General features: G+C 64.4%; 1 protein-coding gene across 4 annotated transcripts in view; it reads right to left on the minus strand.

The window, feature by feature from the left end:
* Positions 1-611: 611 nt before the first annotated feature.
* The window catches only part of MAPKAPK3 (MAPK activated protein kinase 3), a 29210-nt gene continuing 7707 nt past the window's right edge, over positions 612-22114 (minus strand). The window contains exons 3-11 of one of the 4 annotated variants that reach the window (XM_059664638.1): positions 7350-7489; positions 7032-7096; positions 6537-6616; positions 5241-5364; positions 4043-4118; positions 3634-3758; positions 3166-3251; positions 2822-2902; positions 612-2150 (exon numbers count right to left, since the gene is read on the minus strand). In XM_059664638.1, coding sequence (XP_059520621.1) covers positions 2001-2150; positions 2822-2902; positions 3166-3251; positions 3634-3758; positions 4043-4118; positions 5241-5364; positions 6537-6616; positions 7032-7096; positions 7350-7489 — 927 coding nt within the window. In that variant the 3' untranslated portion in view covers positions 612-2000. The other 3 variants (XM_059664637.1, XM_059664636.1, XM_059664639.1) reach the window with 3 other exon arrangements.

A 22114-nucleotide genomic window follows, 5' to 3' on the forward strand; every position in this document is an offset into this window, starting at 1 on the left:
CACCCCGGGGGAGGAAGCGGGAGGATGGCGAGCTACTGCGGAGCCCATGAGCCCTAGAAATCTGGGAGGTTTCAGGATAGGAGCGGGGAGGGGATATGCCACAGTCAGGGCCCCCCTCGAGGCTGCCCACAGGGCCCCTCAGGGTTTGAGGGTGCTCGGCTGCTGGAGTCATTGTCAAAAGGCAGTCTCCAGCGTCCTGCCCCCTCCCCTCCCCAACATTCTCGCTGCCAAATGAAATCTGGCAGCTTCTGAAAATAGCTCAGCGCTGCAGCAGGCACTGTGCCTGCCCTTCAGCAGGCTGGCACACAGCTGGGGGCGGCCGCTGTGGGCAGACGCTGGCGCACACGGGGCCGGGGGTGGGTGTCACACACACAGTGCACAGCGGCACAGAGCGGGGGTGGGGGGCGGCTGCCGTCCTCCTCTCTTCTGACCTTCCCGTGCCTGGGGCAGGGGGGGTGGGGGGGGAGGCACAGTGGCCCTCCAGCCAGCCGGCCCGCTCATCGGTCCGAGGCACCCTCTCCAATGAGTGTAAAATCACTCGTGGGTGTGAGTGGCTGCCCTCGGCCACTTTTGTCCACTCATACAGACGAAGAGAAGCCAGGAGTCGGGAGGAAATGCCAAATGGTGTTTATTCATCCGACCACCCAGCAGTGCTTTCCCATGTGGCATGGTCTAGGGTTTCCCCGCCAGTAAAGGGTGAGGCGCCGGGAACCAGGCTGGGTGTCAGGCACTTGGCAGGCCCGATCGGGGGCACGTGGCGCTGGGTGAGCCTGGAGGAATGCTCTCGCTCCGGCGCGGGCCGGGACCAGACTTTCAAGGCGTCACTCAGCAGCCTCCCACCACCTCGGGTCTGATGTGGGTAAAAAGAGGCCCCTGAGCCCTGGCCAGTTTGGCTCAGTGGATAGAGCGTCGGCTGGAGGACTGAAGGGTCCCGGGTTTGATTCTGATCAAGGACACATACCTCGGTTGCAGCTCTATCCCTGCCCTGGTTAGGGTACATGGGGGAGGCAACCCATCGATGTGTCTCTCTCACATTGATGTTTCTTTCTCTCCCGCTACCCTCCCTTCCACTCTCTCTAGGAAAAATAAAAAAGAGAGAGAGAGAGAGAGAGACCCCTGAAGAACAGGGAGCCTCCTGGCCCCGCCCGCAGCCATCCACTCCCACTGCAGGCCCCGAGCCCCCCAGGGCAGGCGGAGAACGAACCATCATGGGGAGAGGCTCTCGGGCCTGGGATCCCGGGAGCAGGTGGGAGCAGAGGAACTGGCTTTTGTCACAGTGACATTTTCAAAGTAGAAAAGTGTTAAAAATACCTCCCACCCTCCGCTGAGATGAGAGGCCACTCCTTGGGGAGGGGGGTAACGGGAGGGCTGGGCCAGGGCCTGGGGAGGAGGAGCCCCAAGGGCCCTGTGGGATGGGGGTGCAAGACGGGGACCACCCCGGGAGGCAGGCTGGCTGAGCCTGCGGCCTCTGGGAGACCAGAGAGGCCGAGAGTGAGGGGGCAGGCGTGGGAGAAAGACAGCCTCCCCCGAAGGCAAAGGCAGACCGACCCTCAGTTGCCCCTTCTCCCTCCCTTGCGCACTCACTCACTCAGCATTCAAGACAGCAACTCTGTCCCTGGTCACCATGGCAACCAATGGCCAGATGCCTTTCCCAAGGCCAGGCCCATCTGCCCACCCCACAGGGGGGCATTTTCATAGTAGGAGGGAAGCCCAGCCACAACTCCCATGGCCTAGAAGTCTAAGGCACGGCCAGGGCAGGGCATCAGGGAGAAGGCACTGCAGCAGCAGGGGTGGCTCCCCGGCCCCAGGCTCTGCCCTCTCAGGCCAGGGCCTGCACTGGGGCGCTGCAGGAGGTTGGGGCCACGGTCCCCCCTCCTGAAGTTCCAAGTGGCAAATTAAAACACAGCAAAACAGTCCTTGTGTTTAAAACAAAATGACCTGGGCCCTCTGTGTCGGGCCTCAGCCCCTGCCGTCCGTCCGCAGGCCCCGAGGCCCGGGAGCTACTGGTTGTTGCAGCCCTGCGAGGCCGAGGAGCCCGCCTGCTTCTTCCTTCGCTTGTTCAGGAGCGGGTTGTTCGAGGTCTTCAGGTCCTTGATCTTCACCTGGTCGTAGTCCACGCGCATGGTCGCCAGGGCACTGGTCATCTCCTCCTGGGACAGACGTCAGGATGAACCGACCTCCACGGCCAGCACCCTCCCGCCTGGCGGCCCCTTCGTAAAGTCAGCGAAGGCGATGACACCTCTGCTGCCCAAGGACCTACTGTGTGCCCAGCACGAGGCCTGTCTGTGCGCATCACACGGTCCTCCCCACGGTCCTCTGTGGTGGACGCGATGCTCCCCCGCGAAGGCGCAGGAAGTGCCTAATGACTCCCTGGGCCCACGCCCGGGAGAGCAGGACAGGGACCTGCACCGTGCCACGGGCTCAGAACCACGAGGCCGGCAGGGACACTATCTTACTGGACACGCAGGCGCTGGGGCCTGAAGACTGTGCCCGGGGAGTCGGGGGTTCTGAGCTGCTGCCCCATATGCTCCAACCTGGCCTCTGCTGCGTCTAAAACCAGGCTGAACGCCCCCCAGTGGTGTAGATCGTAAGACGGGTACGGCCAAAGCCCCCTGGGTGAGGGAGTGAGCCGGGCGCTCCGCCCAGGAGGGGGCAGTGCAGCGCCATGTGCCACGGGGGGACCGCTGGTGCAGTCACGGAGACATGGTGCTCCATGCATGGGGCCGGGGCCAAAGACCCAGACTCTGAGCAGCCATCACCCTGGTGTCCCTTCTTCCAAAGCCCTGGGACCTGCAGGGAGAGCGAGGCCGCGTTCACCCACCTTGACGTCGTCCCAGTGGTCTCTGTCCTCCTGCAGCACTCGGGCCGTGTGCAGCGGGGTCTGCGGCACCACCGTGGATTGCTGGAAGGGGCCCGCGCCCGTGGGTTAGAGCCTGCGGGCACCCGGTGGCAGGCACATCACTGGCTCCCCCCACCCCTTCTCCCAGGCTCAGATGGGGAAACCGAGGCTCAGGGAGCTGAAGGAGCCTGGCGGGGGGCAGCGGCAAGGTGAGGTTGTAGGCGGGGCACTGCCACACATCTGTGGCTCACGCCAAGGCCCCCCGAGCCATCGCCCGCCTGCCTGGCAGCGCTGCTGGCCACCCTGCCCACCACAGCGGCGCTCACATTGATCCAGGGGTGGTTCATGAACTGCGTGATGGTCAGGCGCTCCGTGGGGTCCGTCTTCAGCAGGAGGCGGATCAGCTGCTTGGCTAGGATGAGAGGGGAGGGGTGAGGGCACAGCCCCCCATCACGCCCCAGACACCACAAGCTTCCAGACTCCTAACCCACGCTGTCAGCCTGCCGGGGCCCAGGGCCATGTGCTGAGCAGCAGTGGGAGACGGACCTAGCAGGCCTGCCCGTGGTCGCCGCAGGGAAACAGGGATGGGGCCCGGGCGTTAGAGGGAGCTGCAAGGAGGCAAATGCTGAGCCTATCTGACAGAGATAGAAACCGCAGTTCAAAAGAGTCAGGTGACCTGCCTCGGGGCACACAGCTGGCAGGCAGGGGAGCCAGCCCTGGAACACAGGAGGGTCTGACCCCCGAGTGGGGCCTGCAGGGTGAAGGCTGAGGGTCCGGGGCAGAGGCTCACTCACCGTCCTCGGAGACCTCCGACCACTCGGGGTTGGGGAAGCCGTACTGGCCCAGGCGGATTCTGCGCTTCATGCCCGGGGAGATGGCCTGGCCCGTGTTGGAGTAGAAGGGCGGGAAGCCGCACAGGCTGCGGAGGGCGGAGGGCGTTGGCACCGGTGGGGGCAGTGCCAGGGCGGACCTTTCTCCTCCCCCGGCTCCTAACTGGGGAGACAGGCGGCCGGACGCCATGGCAACAATGCCAGCCCTCTGCCCGTCCCCCCTCCCCCCGCCCCCCGCCCCCCCAGGAGTTTCTGCCCTTGGTGTGGACAGGCCTCAGGCGGCCCGGAGGAGGGGGGTCCCATGACCGGGGGAAGGGCAGCCCGTGGCTCTGAGGGGACATGGGGTGCAGGAGGCGGAGACGGTTGTACTCACAGGATGTACATGATGACGCCCAGGGACCACATGTCACATGACTTGTCATACTTCTCCGGACCCAGGACCTCAGGAGCTACAGGGCAGAGGGCACAGGAGGGTCTCAGCCCCGAGGGTCTGGGAGCCCAGGCGGGAGCCTGAAGCCCAGGCAGGTGGGGAGCAGGAGCCAGGCGAGGGAGCGGGGCTGAGCAGACTGGTGTCTGGCACCGTCTGGGAAGGCAGCATGTGTGTGAAGTTGGGGGAGGAAACGCAGCTCCCCGAAGAAGAAGCAAACTTGCGTCCAGGCTGGGCATGAGGAAGGAGCCTCCCAGCTCCATCGGGCCGGGATCAGCCATGGCGGGGAGAGGAGAGAAAGGCCAGCCTGGGGCTCGGCCAGGTCCAGTCACAGATGCGAGGGCCTCAGCCCCAGGTGCCCTGTGTCCCCTGCCTCCCCGACACACAGGGCAAGGAGGGGTGGGGCAGGGCTCTGGACCCCACTGTCCGCTTGGCCACCATCCGTGGGCCTGGGTCTTCCCTCCAGGGCAATGGGATGGGTCGGCCAGAAGATTGAAGTTGAAAGACTGCACCCAGGTCCTGACACACAGAGGGCCCTGTCAGCCGTCTCGGGGGCTTGGCGCCCCTCGCAGCTCCCGGAAGGCTCCTGGGGGAGGAGAGCCCTCAGCGAAGGCAGCATCGCCCCATGCCCCGTGGGGCACCTTCAGCAGGGACGCCTCCGGATCTGAGGGCATCCCGTTCACAGGCAGCGAGGAACTTTCCAGGAAGCACGAGTGTGTGCACCCAGGTGCCCTCCCGCCACAGGAGGCGGCTGGAGCCCGCGCCCCTCCTGTAGGAGGGCAGGCCTGCCCACTTCCCGCATCTGAGTCCCAGGAAGATAAGCACCGGAGAGAGAACCCGCCGCGCTGGGCTCTGCCCAGGGCTGAGCAGACTTTGTCACGTATATATTTAGAGCTGCTGTGATGTCATCTGGCTCACAGGCCACAGCCAGAATTTTCCTGGATCTATTTTCAAAAGCAGAAGCTGAAGTTCGGAAGAATATTTTTGCAGCCTCCGGCCCCCCACCTCACTGCCTCCACGCACACAGAACGCCCCTCCCTCGCCACCGGGCTTTAACCCTTTGGCTTCTGCAGCCCACCGGCGCCCCACGCCACGGCAGGGTGCGGTGTGGGAAGGGGGGGACACGCCGTGCCCGAGCACTCACCCACGTAATAGGGAGTGTAGCAGGGTGTCTGCAGGGCATTCTGGGTGGTCTCCTTGGCAAAGCCGAAGTCGGTGAGCTTGAGCACCGCGTCTCTCTCCTTGGACGTGTAGAGCAGGTTTTCGGGCTGGGCCAGGCAGAGAAGGCATGGGTCTGGAGCGAGGCACCAGGTGGGGACAGAGTCCCAAGGTGACCTTTCGCCAGACTTCCTCCCTCTCGCACCCCAGCTGGTGCGGGAGGAGCCAGGCCCGTGAGGAGAGGAGGCAGGGTGGGGGGGGGAGGCGCCAGTGTCGAGCCAGGGAAAGCTCTTTCCCGGGTTCGAGTGAGATGACCCGACCTCGGACTGGGATCAAACGGGGAAGCAGGTTTTGTCTACACAAGGGGAGGTTTTCCTCCCCTCGGGAAAAAGGAAGCCAGCGCCAAAGCAAAGCAAGGGCTCGCAGAGGGCTGCAGGTGGAGCCAGAGTCCTAGGAGAACTGGGGGGTGGGGGGGGGGCAGTACCGGCCACAGGAAGGCCCGGCTGCAGCAGCTGGACCGCAGCGCCCTGGCCCAGGGAGGGAACAGGCCTCGGGAGGCTCAGCTCTGGGCCTGGGCAGGCTCTGCAGGGCGGCCGCGGTTTGCATTCCATCGGCCTGATCATGATCTCTAAGACCCAGTCCCCCCTGGAGGAAGGCAGGAGGGCCGCGGTGGGTGAAGCCGTCCACGGAGAGAGCTAGCAGCCCTGGCAACTGGACCCACTGCGGCTCCTTCCTCCTCGCCGCCCAGCGAATGGCTTCTTTCCCTAAAAAGGCTGTCATTAGAGGGCTCGACCTCGAAACTATGGCTGTCACCTCACAGAAGCCCCAGCGGTGTCAGGCAGGCCTGCCTGAGGCCCAGCACAGGACATGTTCACAAAATTCCTTGCTGAATAAAATGAATGAACCAACCCGTGTGGCAACTTCATGGCCTTGGGCATGACAATCTCTCCCCAAGCCTCAGTTTTCTCATCTGTCAAATGGGCACTGGCCCCTAACCTCACAGGGTTAGGTGAGGGTTAAACGAGATGCTTGCCGGGGCCTCCTGGCTTGAAGCAGGCACTCAGCTAGGCTTGCAGCTACTGGGACACAGTTTGAAGGCATCCTGCGTGGCCGCAGCAGCACCAGTGAGCTGGAGCCAGGGGAGAAGAGACTGGAAGACCAGCCTGGGCCAGGAGCAGAGCCCTTGAAGGACTCGGCCTCCATGCACTGAGTGCTGGGAGCCACTGGGGGTTGTGACTCACACTTCCCCTTTGGCCCCCCAACTCGGGTCCTGGAGCCTCACCTTGACGTCTCGGTGGGCGATATTCTGGCTGTGCAGGAACTGGATGGCGGTGCCAATATCACGCATGATCTCCGCAGCTTCTGCAGACACAGGAGGTTGAGTGATGCCAGTCAGAGGCCAGGCAGCCTGGGGTCCCCACCCTGTTACCCCCCTGGGACAGCACTAGGTGGTGACAGGACTCCTGCACCCCAGAACCCCATCCCATACACCTACCCAGTCACCCTAATTTCCTCTGGGATGCCTTAGCCCTTTCCTCAGGCCTGGGCTACCTCCATCCCAGGCCACGGAGAGCCCATCTCCAACAGGTGCTACACACTCCCAGGACTCCCTGGGGCAGGGACACTGTCTCACCCTCTTGTTCAGCTGGGGAGACTGAGGCACAGAGAGGAGCAGGGCCTTGCCCAGCATCACACAGCAACTCTATGTGATCCCTCTCAGTCCGAATCCCCCTCTGCGCCCCCTCACCACACCCCGTGACCCAGCTGCGGCATGTACCTCTCTCAGTGAAAGCCTGGTCGCCACGCTCCTGAATCCTGCTGAACAACTCACCACCCTCCATGCTGTAAGAGAAGGTGGCTGTGAGCGGGGCGGGACGACCGGGTGCCAGCCTGCCCCTGCCTCTGCCACAGCCCCAGCCATAGGCTCAGGCCCTCTGCTCTTCCCTGGGAACAGTGACTGGCAGCTCCCTGGGCCTCGAACAGCCTGAGCTTGAGTGGGTTGAACTGAACTCTTAGAAGGAGGGGAGGGTGGTGAGCTCAGACCCTCCCCGGGAGTCCCGGGAACCACGGGGTCCCAGCGAGGCAGGGGCCGCACCACTCCATGATGATGAGCAGACAGCGCTTGTTGCGGTGCATGTTCTCGTACACGTCGAGGATGCGCACGATGTGGGGGCCGCCCGACGCCTGCCAGTGCTGCTCCACCTCCTGCCGGGCCTTGGGGCTGTCGTACAGGACCTGGAGGCAGCACAGACAGCGTCAGGCTCGCAGCAGCCTGGACAGAGCCGCTGCCCCCCGCACCCCGCAGAGAGGGACCTGCCCCCGGGCGCCCAGCTTATGGAGGACACAGCGAGGGTGTGAATCCGGGTTTCCCTGGTGCGGGCTCCAGGGGGGAGGTCAGCCCCGAGCAGCTTGGCTGGGGCCCGGGAAGGCTGTGGGAGGGGCTGGCAGCTGGAAGGGCTCCGAGGCCAGAGCAGCCACTGCCTCCCTTCTCGGGGCGGCAAGTGAAGTGGAAATGGAACGGGTTTCAAGTCCAATGGCACATGGGCTGTGGGGCCCCGGCCAGGGCCACACATGGGATGGCACAGGGTTGTGGGCCCAGAAAGAGAGTCTGGGGGCAGAGAGGACCCCAGCTGAGGGAGGTGACGACCTGGTGGGGTGCAGTCCGGGTTTGGGGCTAAATTTCTCCCATGACTCAGTGTGGCCTCAGGCAAACTTTCCCAGCTCCCCGCCGCAGCCCACAACTCTGCAAAACGGAGCGATGGCAGAGTCATCCCCACAGGATGCAGCACCCAAGGCAGGAAGCGGTGGGCGGCGCAGGGATCCTCACTCAGGCTGGCTCAGCCCTGGGCGATGGCGGCCACCAGAAGGCCAGCCGCAGGAAATGAGCGTGGCCTGGAGTGGGGAGAAGTCGGCTGCCGGGCGCCGTGGCCGGGATGGGGGCAGCAGCAACGGGTCCTCCCCCACACCCCTCCCCTCCAACCCCCACCCCTACCCCGCAAGGCTGGGTTTCCAGCTCAGCGGGGCTGAGGACCCGGGTGGGAGCCCAAGGCTGGGGTTCAGGTCAGTCCCACCTCGCTTGGCACCCACAGGACCTGGGCCACCCCGGCCGTGGTCTCCTCCTCTGCTGCACACGGTGCGGGGCAGGCTCTGGGCCCGAGCGCTCTAGGCTCGGGTGGGAGGAAGGCGGTGGGTGCGGCATTTGCTGCCCCTTGGCTGCCCCTTCATTTCTGGAGCAGCTCACCTCGCCTCTAGTCTGGGGGTGCAGGGAGCTCCAGCTCTGGGGGCCCTGCTCCACTGCCCAGCCTGGGAGCCAGGGGCCTCTTGCTCCTGCTGCCCTGAGCCCACAGAGCCCCTCCATGCTGTGCCCACACAGCCCCACCGACCAGCTTCTTGCTCACGGTGCTGGGGGCAGAGGCTTGGCCGTCCCAGTCCCCACATCAGCCCCGACTGTGTCCCGAGGTGGCTCTAGCGAGGGGCACGCCAGTCCTTAGCCAGAGGACCCGAGACACACCATCCTCCCTCCCTGCTCTCTCTCTGCACCCCTTTCCTCCTTGGCCTCCTGCCTGACCTGACCCTGTCCTGCTGGGACCCCAGGCTGGCTCCTGGACCCCTCATTCTGCCTCACTCTGGCATCTCTACCTCCGCCAAAGCCCCCTCTCTTCTCTAAAAACTCCCAAGCCCACAGCTGGAACACTTTCTGTGCTGTCCTCAGCCCCACCTGGCCCTTCACTTCTCCCCGCTTTAAGTCCACCCCCATCCCTGTCCCCTTGGCGCCCAGGGCTTGCCTTCCTCTCCCACCTCACTCCTCTTCCTCTGGCCCCAGGCCAGCGCCACACACGGGATGGCACAGGGCTGTGGACCTGGAAATAGAGTCTGGGGCAGAGAGGACCCTAGCTGCGGGAGGTGGGGTTCTAGCCAGAGGATGCACTTGCTGGTCCCACACAGGCCGCACTCTGGCCCTCTCCTTCTCCGTCGGTCAACTCCCTCCTGGGCTCAGCTCAGGCGCCTCCTCCTCTGGAAGTCCTCCCAGCACCTGCCCCATGGTCTGTGCCTCGGTCCCTCCCACCAGGCCGAAGCAGCTTGAGGGCAGAGGCAGGTCTGTAAAGCTGGGGATCCCAGGCAGGGGCCTGGCCCCAAACACTGGGCTCCCGAACGAGGGGGCGGGGGATGCGGGAGGGGCTGTGGCGGGAGGGGGCCTGAGGTCTCGGAGGGGAGAGGAGGCGGGCAGAGAGCTTCACAGCCGGCCTGCACCCTGTGCTCGCTGAGGTGGAGGAAGGCGGAGCTGCCCTGAGCCACAGCTTCCCGATGCCTCCCGCCCCACTCGGTGCATATTTAGGGACTCATTTCCCACACAAGTTAAAATAGTGCTTCTCTGAGTGCCAAGGCCCCGAGAACAGGCCCAGGGGCAGGGAGACGCTGACCCTAGAAAACGCAGGTGCCACCACCGGCCTCTCTGCAAGGCCCACCCGGGCCCAGCTGCCCACAAATCTCCCGGCTGCCACTCTTCACCCCTCCACAGAGTGTGGTCCCAAACGTCTTAGAGCCTCAGCTTCCTCCTCTCCCTTCCCCACAGCCAGAGACGTCTTCTCTTCTAGGCATCCTTCCAGTGTCACCTCCTCTCGGAGGCCCTCCCTGACTACGCTGTCTAAAGAGGGTCTCAAGGGTCCCTCGTTTCCTCTCCACCCTTTCTTTGTCTTCCTTGATGTACACTGTTTACTGAGGTATACTTTACGTACAGCAAAATGCACCAATCCCAAGAGTCCAGTTCTAGGGGGTATTCTGTTGTTCAATGAATTCTGACAACTGCACACACCCCTGGAACCCACACCCCCATCTGACAGAAAGCATTTCCAGCTCTCGGAAAAGCTCCCCCTCATCCCCTTTTACCTCCCTCCTGGGTAGCACTGGCTCACAACCTACAATTAGCTGTCCCTTTTGATAACCCTAATCGCACCCATGCGCGCGCGCACACACACACACACACACACACACACACATTGCACTTTCAACGTGCCTGGCTCTGTTCGGAGCCCTTTATAAATATTAGGGAGAAGGGACTTCATTCTCACCATCTGCAGCTGAGAAATGGAGGCCCAGAGAGGAGAAGCAGCCGGTCCCAGCTCATGCAGCTGTTTCCCCGCCAGGCAGCCACCATGCTGCCTCCCTCATCAGACGGTGGGCCCCGAGGGGCAGGGCCAGTCCGCCGGCTCACCTCTGGGTCCCGGGACGGAGGCACAGGGCCGGGCAGAGAGCACTGGCTCAGAGAACGTTTACCAACTGAATGACCAGATCTAAAGCGGAGGGCGACAGCAAGAGCCTTCACAGCGCGTCGCGAGGCCGGAGGGAGGGGAGCGATGGGGACCCAGGAAGGCTCAGCACGCGAGACAGGAGAGGCGGCCGCGCTGTCCCCACTGCTCCTCACCCTCCGCGCGGGTGAGCCAGGCCTCGCCCCCTCTCCTCGGGGCCCATCTGACGGCTGCGGCCCACAGGCCATTGCCGCACACCGGCTTCACCCACGCTCCCCTCGGGCAAGCCGTCCCCGGCAAAGCCCAGCTCCGAGGCCTGGCTACGAGCGCGGGGCTAGGAGGGGAGCCCCGGTTCCGCTCCTGTGCTCAGTGCGACCGGGGCCAGTCCTCTGCTTCTCTGGCCTGCGGCTCCCTAATGCGGAACTGCAGGCCTTGGGCCAGACTGGGGGAGGGGAACGAAAAGGAAGAGAGACCTCGGCCCCGGCCGGTTTGCCCAGCGGGTAGAGTGTCGGTCTGCGGACTGAAGGGTCCCGGGTTCAATTCCGGACAAGGGCGTGGACCTTGGTTGTGGGCTCGATTTCCAGTAGGGGGCGTGCAGGAGGCAGCCTATCAGTGTTTCCCATTGATGTTTCTAACTCTCTATCCCGCTCCTTTCCTCTCTGTAAAAAATCAATAAAATATATATTTTTTAAAGAGCGGGGGAGACCTCTGATCAGGGGTTCCTCGCAGAGGACCTACTGTAGCCCCACTCCCATATCCCTGCCCCTGTGGAGTAGCCCCTGGGTCTCCATGGACCCCAAATCCAAGTGCTTGACCCCAAAGGGGGCCACCCGGCATGTTGGTCCCCAGGCACAGCTTGGAAGAAAAGATGGGGTGGCCTTCTGGCAACCCAACAGCAATTCCCTTCTTTCACTCCTGCCCTCCACCCCCTGGGCTCTCCAGGGGTCCCCCAAAGCTGGAGGGTCTGCAATGGCTCCCAAGTAGCTGCCCAGCCCCAGCTGGCACCCAACAGGAATCCCCACACCTGGGAGATGCGATCCCAGCTTCCTCCTGGGGAGGGCGCTCCCGGCTGTGCGTGAGGTGTGGCCCAGGGACACGCCACGAGCATGGAATGTGAGATGACATTCCCTTTTTTGTTGTTGTTATATATTTTTTATTGATTTTAGAGAGGAAGGATGAGGGAGAGAGAGATAGAAACATCAGTGATGAGAGAGAATCATGGATCCGCTGCCTCCTGCACACCCCGCTACTGGGGGTTGAGCCTGCAACCCGGGTATGTGCCCTGACCGGGAATCAAACCATGACCTCCTGGCTCATAGGTCAATACTCAACCACTGAGCCACGCCGGCCAGGCGACATTTCCTTTTTTATGTTTAGAGAGAATGAAAGGGAGGGAGGAGAGGGAGAGAGTGAAGCATCAATCTGAGAGAGACACATCGACTGGTTGCCTCCCACACATGCCCCAACCCTGGCTAGGGATGGAACCTGCAACCCAGGTACATGCCCTTGACTGGGAATCGAACCTGAGACCCTTTGGTCCGAGGGCTGGCACTCTAACCACTGAGCAAACTGGCCAGGGCAAGAGGGCATTTCCTTGCACGAAGGACACTGCTCTAGCCTCAGGCTTTGGCCAGTGGTTTCGCCTCCCTTCTCCCCTCACTCTCTTAGCCGCCTCCTGCCTCCTGAGCTGGATGGCCGAGTCCCCTACCCCACCCCCCGCACCGGACCCTGGGCCCCGCCCTGCAAAGGATGAGGGCGGAGGAGCCCACACCTCCAGCATCGCCTCCACACACTCCCCACCCCAGGACGGAGGCCCTGTGGGCGGAGGAATCTTCCGCGCAGGAGCTGGGCAAGCAGCAGCAGCATCTGCCGCTGGAAACACAGTTCGCCATTGACAAACACGCCCCTGTGTCTCACGGGAACGCTGGTGCCACCCTATGAGGCAAGCAGGGCGGGAACCGCCCAGTTGACAGACTGAGGCAAGAGGCTCAGGAGGGTGAGTCATGATCTGGCTGCGGGACGGCGGGGCTAGAAGGACCCACGCAGCCCCTCCCTGAGAGGCCATGTCAGGAGCGGGTGCCCCAAGCTGGAGAGGCTCTGGCCAAAACTACAGCTTGCAAGACTCGGGAAACTCGTTCTGAAATAAACGCGTGCCTAGGTGCACGGGTGTGTGCATGAGCAGGGGTGTGTGGGGCGGGGGGCGTGCATGGGAACACGGGTACATGCAGGTATAGGGGGTGTGTGTGGAGGGGTGTGGGTGGAGGGAGGATGGGGGGTGTGAGTGTGTGGGCCTGTGGCTCCAGCCTCTGTGATGTGGGCTCTGAACCCCTGGAGAATGGGCCCATCCACCTGTCCACTTATTCATCTAGTATTTCCTCCTTCTCTGAAGTGCCTGGCAGAGAACTGGCACAGAGAGATGCCCAAGAAAGGCTGGGGTCTTGCTGTCACAGCCCAACCTGTGACAGACAGCCTTGCCCACGCAGGTGACCACGCCAGACCCTCTGCTTGGACCTCCGCTCCCACTGAGGCCCCATCCCCGCGGCGCTGCCCAGAACCGAGAGCCGGATGTCTGCAGCCCCCAGCCCCCCACATGCTCAGTGCCCGCAGCCAGCTCCCCGGGGCTGGCTCTCCTCAGATGACAGTGTTCACAGGTGTCCATCTGTCTCACACACACAGGGGCCCCGGGTCACCAGCCTGGTCAGCAGCTCTCCCTCTCCCCGCCCCCAACCGCCCCCCTCCCAGCCACTTCACCCGCAGCCGCGCGGAGCCGCCCTGCGGCCTCTGCCAGAACCCCCCTCCTTCCGGGGGCAGCACGGGGCCTACAATCTCTCCCATCAGTCAGGCGCCGCCAAGTGAAGAAATACGGATGCTGGGTTTCGTGACAACCCACAGCCCCAGAGATCCTCCCTCCGACAAGGGAGCTGCGGAGGCGGGCACCCCGTCCTCCCTCCCTGCCTCGGGGCCACTGCGAGTCCCCGATGTCACTGCCCGGCTCCCTGACCACGGGGCTGCCGGCATTCATAACCGACAGCGCGACGGGAGCCAAGTAAGACACCTGTTCCTCTTTAGAAGGAAAATGCAGCGAAGCCCACGGAGGCCCACACGGATCCAGCACGCGCGTCCCTTCTGAGCCTCCGGGTGGTCTCGGCGAGGAAGGAAGCTGGGTGGGCTCCGCTGCTTTCATCACCAGGGACGGGGAGCACCTCACTGACCCCCTGAACTCCCGCCAAGACCAAGTTCTTACAGCGATTTAGCATTAGCTGCTCCTGAGGGACCCGTATGACAGCCGGCAACGCCTTCAACGATAACTGTGCGAAAGATAGAGTCAAATGACCGCATCCAATACGGACCTTCATCAAGACTGGGGCCAGCACCTGGCACTGTCGCCCGGCACACCAGCGGGAGCGCTGAGATAACATCACGAGGCCCCTAACTTTCCTGGGCTTCCAGCGTCGTCCTGGGCCGGAGTATGGACAGGGGAGTGGCAGGAGGGGCTGGCATGGCCCTGACACCTCCTCCCCCGCCTGGGGTCTGCTCCGAGCCCCAGCAAGGGCAGGCACCGCAGTGCACATGCTCAGCGCCGAACATGCTGGCGGCGGGACCGAACAGAATATTACAGAAAAACGCGGGCTTTCAGCTCCTCCTTTTCCCCTGTGGGGAACCTCTGTTCTCTGCAGGGGAGGTTGGGGGGGGAGAAAAGCACTTTGCATCGGCCACACGCCCTCCTTGACAGGCCTTTTCAGCTCAGCCACATCTGAGGTCCCTGTGGCTCCCAGCGCCGAGGTCACCGGGGATTATCTTCCCCTGGGTCAGGGCACACTCCACCCCGCCCCTGGCCAGTCCACTCGGAGCAGAGGCCTGAGCCCCAGGGATGGGACAGTATAGACTGACCTCGAGTTCAGGGTTTAGAGCAGGAATGTCCTTTTTTTTAATCCTCACCTGAGGATATGTTTTTGTTGATTGTATTTTACTTTTTTAAGAGAAAAAGCGAGAGGAAAAGGGCGGATGGGGGAGAGAAACGATTGCCTCCCATATAGGTCTCACTGGGGATGGAACCCCCAACCTAGGTATGTGCTCTGACCAGGAATCGAACTCACAACCTTTTGGTGCCCAGAACGATGTTCCAACCAATGGAGCCACCGGGCCAGGGCAGGCATGTTCTGCAAAGGCCTCAGTATCTTCCTTATCGAGCCAGAGCTGCCCTCACCAAGGGCACCAGAGCTATTTGGGGAGCTGCCTGCCAGCATCAAGTCTAACATCTCAGCCACCGTTTCGCACTTAGCGCCTCAGACGGGTGCCATTACTCTCACGCACTCATTTCCTGGCTTTCCCAGCTCATTACGGGAGCTAATGGAACCACTTGCGCAGTTCTGGGTTAGCTGGCCTCACGCCAGATCAGACCTGGCTTCATTAGGCCCTGACCGTGTCCGGCCCGTCTCACCAGCCGCTGACTCCTCCGCCACCACGGCTCACTTCATTCCCGACCCCTCCTGCCCCGGCTGGATGCTCACCCTTCCGGCAGTGTGACTGCTCGCCCTGGCGCCCTGCCAGCGCCGTGTCCTGAGAAGGCCCAGCACCCTCCCTCCGCTGTGGAGAAGCTGCAACTCTGACGCGTTAAGTGACTTGCAAAGTCACAGGGCTGAGCAGTGAGAGTCGGATCCCCACCCGGGCCTGGGACCATGCGGACAGCTGCTGGGCTCTTCCCGATGTGGCGCTTGGCCCCACGCCCCTGGCTCGCGACCAGGCTGTGCCCTGTGGTCATTACAGCAGCGATGGGCCGGGAACCCTGCCCTGGGCCAGCGGGTCACACCCTTCGCTCTTGCCCTTCCCCGGCCGCATCCGTAACCATCATCGTCGTCACACGGCCCACACGGGCCACCTGCAAGTCCCAGAGTCCTTTGGGGCCGGGACTCAGCCCTCAGGCCCAGGGCGGCCTGCCCATTGCACACATCCCTTCCCCACTCCTGCGCTCATTTGCCGGCCCTGCCTGGGGGCCAGGCCCAGAGTGGGTACCGGCTGCCACCGGTGCCGATGTGGGTCCAAGGATGAGTTATTGCCCATTCGATGCCTGATGAGGACACAGGGCCTCGGGGACTGGTCCTGGCTCCTTCTCCGCCCTTCTCCTTCTGTCCAGAGCCAGAACCTGGCAGAGCAGGCAAGATGGGAAAGGGCAGCCCCTCCTGAGGGCACCCCGGAACAAGGAGGGCCCCCAAACAGCCGCTGCCCGCCCAGGCCGAGGCCTGAGTACCGGATAGGGGTGGGGGGACGGGGTGGCCGGAGCTGCCAGGCCAGGAACCTCCCTGACCTCCCACCAGAGTCCCGGGAGGGGAGGGAGTGGCCGAGGCGGTCTCCCCAGGAAACTGCCGTGCGCATTTTGAAACTGTCACGTCTCAGGAACATAGAACCCTTTAACTGGCTAAATTTTGGTGGCCTCAGTTTACCTACTGCCCACCAGCCACAGACAACCTGGAAACAAAGCCGGTCTGGGGAGGGGTGGAGAGGGTGGGGTATGCTCCCAGGCAAGGAGGGGAAGGGACAGCGGGAACATGAGTGCTCACTGGGGTGGGGGCGGGGGCGGGGTATCCCAGTGCTCAGGCCACAGACCAGGCGCTAGCCAGGACCAGCTGTGGCCACAGGGTTCCAGGTTAGACGGGCCTAGATGGCAGATGCAGAGGCCAGTCCAGCCTCCACTCACCTGTGGCTTCAGGCGGGCCAGTCACCCTCGCTGCGCCTCACTTGGCCCAATGTGGAGATTGGGGGCAGTGGCAGTCCTCCTGTCCGAGGGCGGAACGGGAACACACCGAGCTAGGACCCGCCCACGCCGGTGCGGAGAGTGGAAATGGGCTCCGAGGCTGGCGCGGCCTCAGCATGTCCCCGGGCCTCCCCTGAGGTGGCCGCATGCTCCTCGCCGCGCAGACCCCCCAGTCCAGCAGGTTGCAGGAAATGGTCTCAGACGCTGGGAGGGGCAGGCCTGAACTGGGCTTTGCAAAAGTGGATCGAGAATCTATTGATACTGTTTTGCTGTGAAAGGCACAGTGAGGAGGGGCAGACCCCCAGGCCGGGGGTGGGGGTGGGATGGGGCTGATCTCAGGGGAGGGACCCTGGTGGGAGGAAGCAAGACCGAGAGCCGGGGACCCCAGCCAGGGCACTAGCCCAGCTGCCGGCCCTGGCAGCACTGTGGGGCACAGCACGCCCTCAGCCCTCAGGCGCATGCACCCTTTTGCAGAGCGTGTGGTGAGCCTCCCCGAGCCCCAGCTGCCCACCTGTGAAATGGGCACGCACCCTCCTCACACAGGGCAGGGGCCGGGCAGGCCTGGGACTCTCAGCATCTGCCTTAGGGTGGAGGTGGGGAAAGAGGCCCTGAGAGAGCTCTGACTCCCCCTCTCCCGGAGGCTGCCCCCCCAGGTAAGCGGCAGGACCTGAACTCCCTCCGCCAGGCAGCTGCCAGGTCTGGTCTTCTGCCCACCGGCTTCCCGGAGGGGCCACCCCAGCGCCCTGTGACCCCGGGGACCCTGCCTGCACACTCAGAGGGTCCAGGTCTGCTATCCTCCTTTAACTTCGTAGAGGAAGGAAGCATTTTCCTGTCAAAGCCAGCTCCGTAATTGGGGAACATCACCGTGGTGCTATTTCTTCTGTGACGGTATAAAAATAGAACGTGTTCATCCTAAGACTGCGGAATTTTAGCAAACACAAGTGTTTTATCCTGATCTCAGAAAGAATGCCCCTTCCATGGTCCCTCCTCCTGAAGGGCCACAGAATGTGTGTCAGCTGGCCCACTGCGCCCCGGGACGCCTGCGGGGCCGGCACAGGGCACAGAGGGCAGCCCACTTCCCCAAGCGGAGGGGGCGGCCAGGGCAAGTGAGGCCAGGCCTCGGTGACCCCGCTGAGGCACTGCAGTCCGAGTCCCTGGCTCTCAGAGAGTGACAGCTGGTCTCTCTCACCTGGAGGAGATGCCACAAAGATGGACAAATGGGGGGCGTTGGGGGCACTGGCCTGGCAACCCCGGAGGCATGGCGCAGAGGCCTAGGGACCCTCCAATCCCCCCTCCTTGCCTGTCTCCATCTCGCCCCGCCCCCTTGGCTTCATCCCCGTCCCTGCAGCTCCCCTCACAGGCCTGGCTGAGCACAGGCAGCCATGGCCCTGCTCAGGCAAGGGAGCCGATCCCAGCCTCCCCTGACCCCGGACCCCTCTCTCCCTGTGCTGTTCAGCCAGAGGGCTCCCAGGCTCCGACGCCCAGCCAGCTCCTGGCAACGTGCCTCGCTTCCCGGATCTGCAAGGAGCCATGGACGTCGCCCTGGTTGGTGGGTCAGTTGGTCAGCGCATCGCCCTGTGCACCGAAGGGTCACGGGTTTGATTCCTGGTGAGAGCATGTGCCCAGGTTGTGGGTTCGATCCCCGGTTGGGGTGCATGCCTGAGGCAACCGAACGTTTCTCTCTCACATCGATGTTTATTTCCCTCTCTTGCCCCCTCCCTTCCGCTTTCTCTAGAATCACTGAAAATCATGTCCTCGCGTGAGGATTTACGAGCAAAAAGGAGCCCTAGATGTGATAAGGGGAAGCAGGGGAGGGAGGAAGGCCCGGCCCCCACGAGACCAGGTGGCCTCACTGAGGACACTCCTGCCGTGGGAATGGCTGCAGTGACGGTCCCCTCTCCGGCCTTCCTAGGGCCCAGCGCCCTGGCACAGGCTCAGCCTGACTCCGGGTGTAAGGGGCCTGGCGTCCAGTGGAGAGCGGTCTTCGACCTGAGTCATGCCCCAGAGCTCCGGTCCCTAGCGGAGCCCAGACCCTGCGGGCAGTGCCACCACGGCTGACTGTCCCCTGGGAATCTCGGGAGGGCATCTCGGGGTGTCCTCCAGCCACTCCCGGTGCTGCCACTCCACTGCAAGCGCAGCTCCAGCAGGGGGCAAGGCGGGGCCCACCACCTGCCCGCTTCCTGGCACTGCCCACGGCACTGCCCGCCAGAAGGGGGCCCTGGTCCAGCAGAGCACCCAGCCCTCCTCTTCCAGGTGGTCAGGCTGCGACCAGAGGCCCTGCTCCTCATCCCCGGCGGAGCCCGCACACAGAGGGGGTGGCTGAGAGCCACGACCTGGCTGCCAGACAGGCTGGGGTTCCAGCCCAGCCTGGGCGTGTCCCTGCGATGTGACACCCTGACTGAGCAGCTCTGCCTGTCCCAACCGCGGTCTCTGCATCCGTGCCATGGCGGTGGCAACAACCCACTCTTAGGCCCTGCCGTGTCGTGTTCAGCGGGCGCTCTCATCCCCAACCCCCAGCCCTGGGCCACCGCCCACCGGGGACAGGCAGAGCCACCGGCGCTGTGGCACCGCCCACCGGACACAGGCAGAGCCACCGGCCCTGTGCCGCGCCCTGAGAAAGGGGCCGGTTATGCGGGGCGCCTGCAGAATGAGCTGGGGGTCCCTCAGGGAGTCTGCGCCCTCAGAGCCCTGGCCCTTCGTGCCCTAAAAATAGCCTCTGAGCTTCGCTGAGGTGAGGGGTCAGGTGCGGGGTGCAGGCCGCAGTCAGCTGCTCCGGGCGCGTGCCAGGCAGTGAGGGACAGTGCGCACCCATGTGCCCTCCGAGGCGAAGGCAGGCTGCGTGCACCTCCCAGCCCCTCCACAGGTGCCTCCCTGGCTCGGAGGCGCTGCCTCCGGCGCCAGCAAGCGTCTCAGGCCACTGAGCCATAAAAGGAGCCCCGACAGCAGGGGCCGCAGCGGAAGCTGACTTCCCACACTCCGCAGGGCGCCTCTGGTCACACGCTTGGCCCAAATGCTCCTGACTCCGCTGCTCCAGCTGCCAAGGCCGCCAGCACCTCGCCAAGGCCAGCAGCAGGAGGGGCACTGTGAGTGGCGTGGGCACAGCCAGGCGCTCCTCCTTCCTGTCCCACATCCCCCGCCCCGTCGGCCTCTGCCTGCCTCAGCCCGCAGGCTGCAGAGAAGAGGCCCCGCCAGCCTGGAGCCATGAGGCACCCAGAGAGCAGCAGCGCCTGATGGGACAGACGGGGCGGCAGCAGGAGAAACAGCTGAGAAAGGAGCAATGGGGGGCAATGGAAGGCAGAGGAGACAGACAGACAGACAGGAAGCGCCACAAAGAGAAAGCAACAGGGACAGAGCCCTCGTCGAAAGATGATGGAAACTTAATTCCAAACCTGCAAGGAGCCCACGGCCACTGTTCGGCGTCTCAGGTGTGCCCAGCGCTGCAAGGCCTCCCGGGGCTCCTGTCCCCTGACAGCCGCCTCAGCCCTGCGCGAAGCCAGCGCCCCCGGTGCCCACGCAGCAGGGTCTTCATCACATCACAGGCCCTGATCCACTTAGTTCCACAGGGTGGGCGGGGCAGCCCGGCACCTGAGCTCCTTTCACCCCCTTTCTCACCCCACAGGGGCTGGCTCCCCAGGTTCAGGGTGAATACAAGTGAGTCCTCAGAAAGGCCAATACTGTCCACCCAAAAGCGGCCAGGCCGCCCCCAATGCGCCCCGGCCTCCCAGGATGTGCCCAAGCTGCCCCCAATGCGCCCAGGCCTCCCAGGATGTGCCCAAGCCGCCCCCAATGCGCCCCGGCCTCCCAGGATGTGCCCAAGCCGCCCCCAATGCGCCCCGGCCTCCCAGAATGTGCCCAAGCCGCCCCGAATGCGCCCAGGCCTCCCAGGATGTGCCCAAGCCGCCCCCAATGCGCCCCGGCCTCCCAGGATGTGCCCAAGCGGCCCCGAATGCGCCCCGGCCTCCCAGAATGTGCCCAAGCCGCCCCGAATGCGCCCAGGCCTCCCAGAATGTGCCCAAGCCGCCCCCAATGCGCCCCGGCCTCCCAGGATGTGCCCAAGCGGCCCCGAATGTGCCCAGGCCTCCCAGAATGTGCCCAAGCCGCCCCGAATGCGCCCAGGCCTCCCAGAATGTGCCCAAGCCGCCCTCAATGCGCCCAGGTTTCCCAGAATGTGCCCAAGCGGCCCCGAATGCGCCCAGGCCTCCCAGGATGTGCCCAAGCCGCCCCCAATGCGCCCCGGCCTCCCAGAATGTGCCCAAGCCGCCCCGAATGCACCCCGGCCTCCCAGGATGTGCCCAAGCCGCCCTCAATGCGCCCAGGTTTCCCAGAATGTGCCCAAGCCGCCCCCAATGCGCCCAGGCCTCCCAGAATGTGCCCAAGCCGCCCCCAATGCGCCCAGGCCTCCCAGGATGTGCCCAAGCGGCCCCGAATGCGCCCCGGCCTCCCAGAATGTGCCCAAGTGGCCCGAATGCGCCCAGGCCTCCCAGAATGTGCCCAAGCCGCCCCCAATGCGCCCAGGCCTCCCAGGATGTGCCCAAGCGGCCCCGAATGCGCCCCGGCCTCACAGAATGTGCCCAAGTGGCCCGAATGCGCCCAGGCCTCCCAGAATGTGCCCAAGCGGCCCGAATGCGCCCAGGCCTCCCAGAATGTGCCCAAGCCGCCCCCAATGCGCCCAGGTCTCCCAGAATGTGCCCAAGCCGCCCTCAATGCGCCCAGGTTTCCCAGAATGTGCCCAAGCCGCCCCCAATGCGCCCAGGCCTCCCAGAATGTGCCCAAGCGGCCCGAATGCGCCCCGGCCTCCCAGAATGTGCCCAAGCCGCCCCCAATGCGCCCCGGCCTCCCAGAATGTGCCCAAGCCGCCCCCAATGCGCCCCGGCCTCCCAGGATGTGCCCAAGCCGCCCCCAATGCGCCCCGGCCTCCCAGGATGTGCCCAAGCCGCCCCCAATGCACCCCGGCCTCCCAGAATGTGCCCAAGCCGCCCCCAATGCGCCCCGGCCTCCCAGGATGTGCCCAAGCGGCCCCGAATGTGCCCAGGCCTCCCAGAATGTGCCCAAGCCGCCCCGAATGCGCCCAGGCCTCCCAGAATGTGCCCAAGCCGCCCTCAATGCGCCCAGGTTTCCCAGAATGTGCCCAAGCGGCCCCGAATGCGCCCAGGCCTCCCAGGATGTGCCCAAGCCGCCCCCAATGCGCCCCGGCCTCCCAGAATGTGCCCAAGCCGCCCCGAATGCACCCCGGCCTCCCAGGATGTGCCCAAGCCGCCCTCAATGCGCCCAGGTTTCCCAGAATGTGCCCAAGCCGCCCCCAATGCGCCCAGGCCTCCCAGAATGTGCCCAAGCCGCCCCCAATGCGCCCAGGCCTCCCAGGATGTGCCCAAGCGGCCCCGAATGCGCCCCGGCCTCCCAGAATGTGCCCAAGTGGCCCGAATGCGCCCAGGCCTCCCAGAATGTGCCCAAGCCGCCCCCAATGCGCCCAGGCCTCCCAGGATGTGCCCAAGCGGCCCCGAATGCGCCCCGGCCTCCCAGAATGTGCCCAAGTGGCCCGAAGGCGCCCAGGCCTCCCAGAATGTGCCCAAGCGGCCCGAATGCGCCCAGGCCTCCCAGAATGTGCCCAAGCCGCCCCCAATGCGCCCAGGTCTCCCAGAATGTGCCCAAGCCGCCCTCAATGCGCCCAGGTTTCCCAGAATGTGCCCAAGCCGCCCCCAATGCGCCCAGGCCTCCCAGAATGTGCCCAAGCGGCCCGAATGCGCCCCGGCCTCCCAGAATGTGCCCAAGCCGCCCCCAATGCGCCCCGGCCTCCCAGAATGTGCCCAAGCCGCCCCCAATGCGCCCCGGCCTCCCAGGATGTGCCCAAGCCGCCCCCAATGC

The sequence above is a fragment of the Myotis daubentonii genome, chromosome 14 (genome assembly GCF_963259705.1).
Source record: "Myotis daubentonii chromosome 14, mMyoDau2.1, whole genome shotgun sequence".
Lineage (NCBI taxonomy): Eukaryota > Metazoa > Chordata > Mammalia > Chiroptera > Vespertilionidae > Myotis > Myotis daubentonii.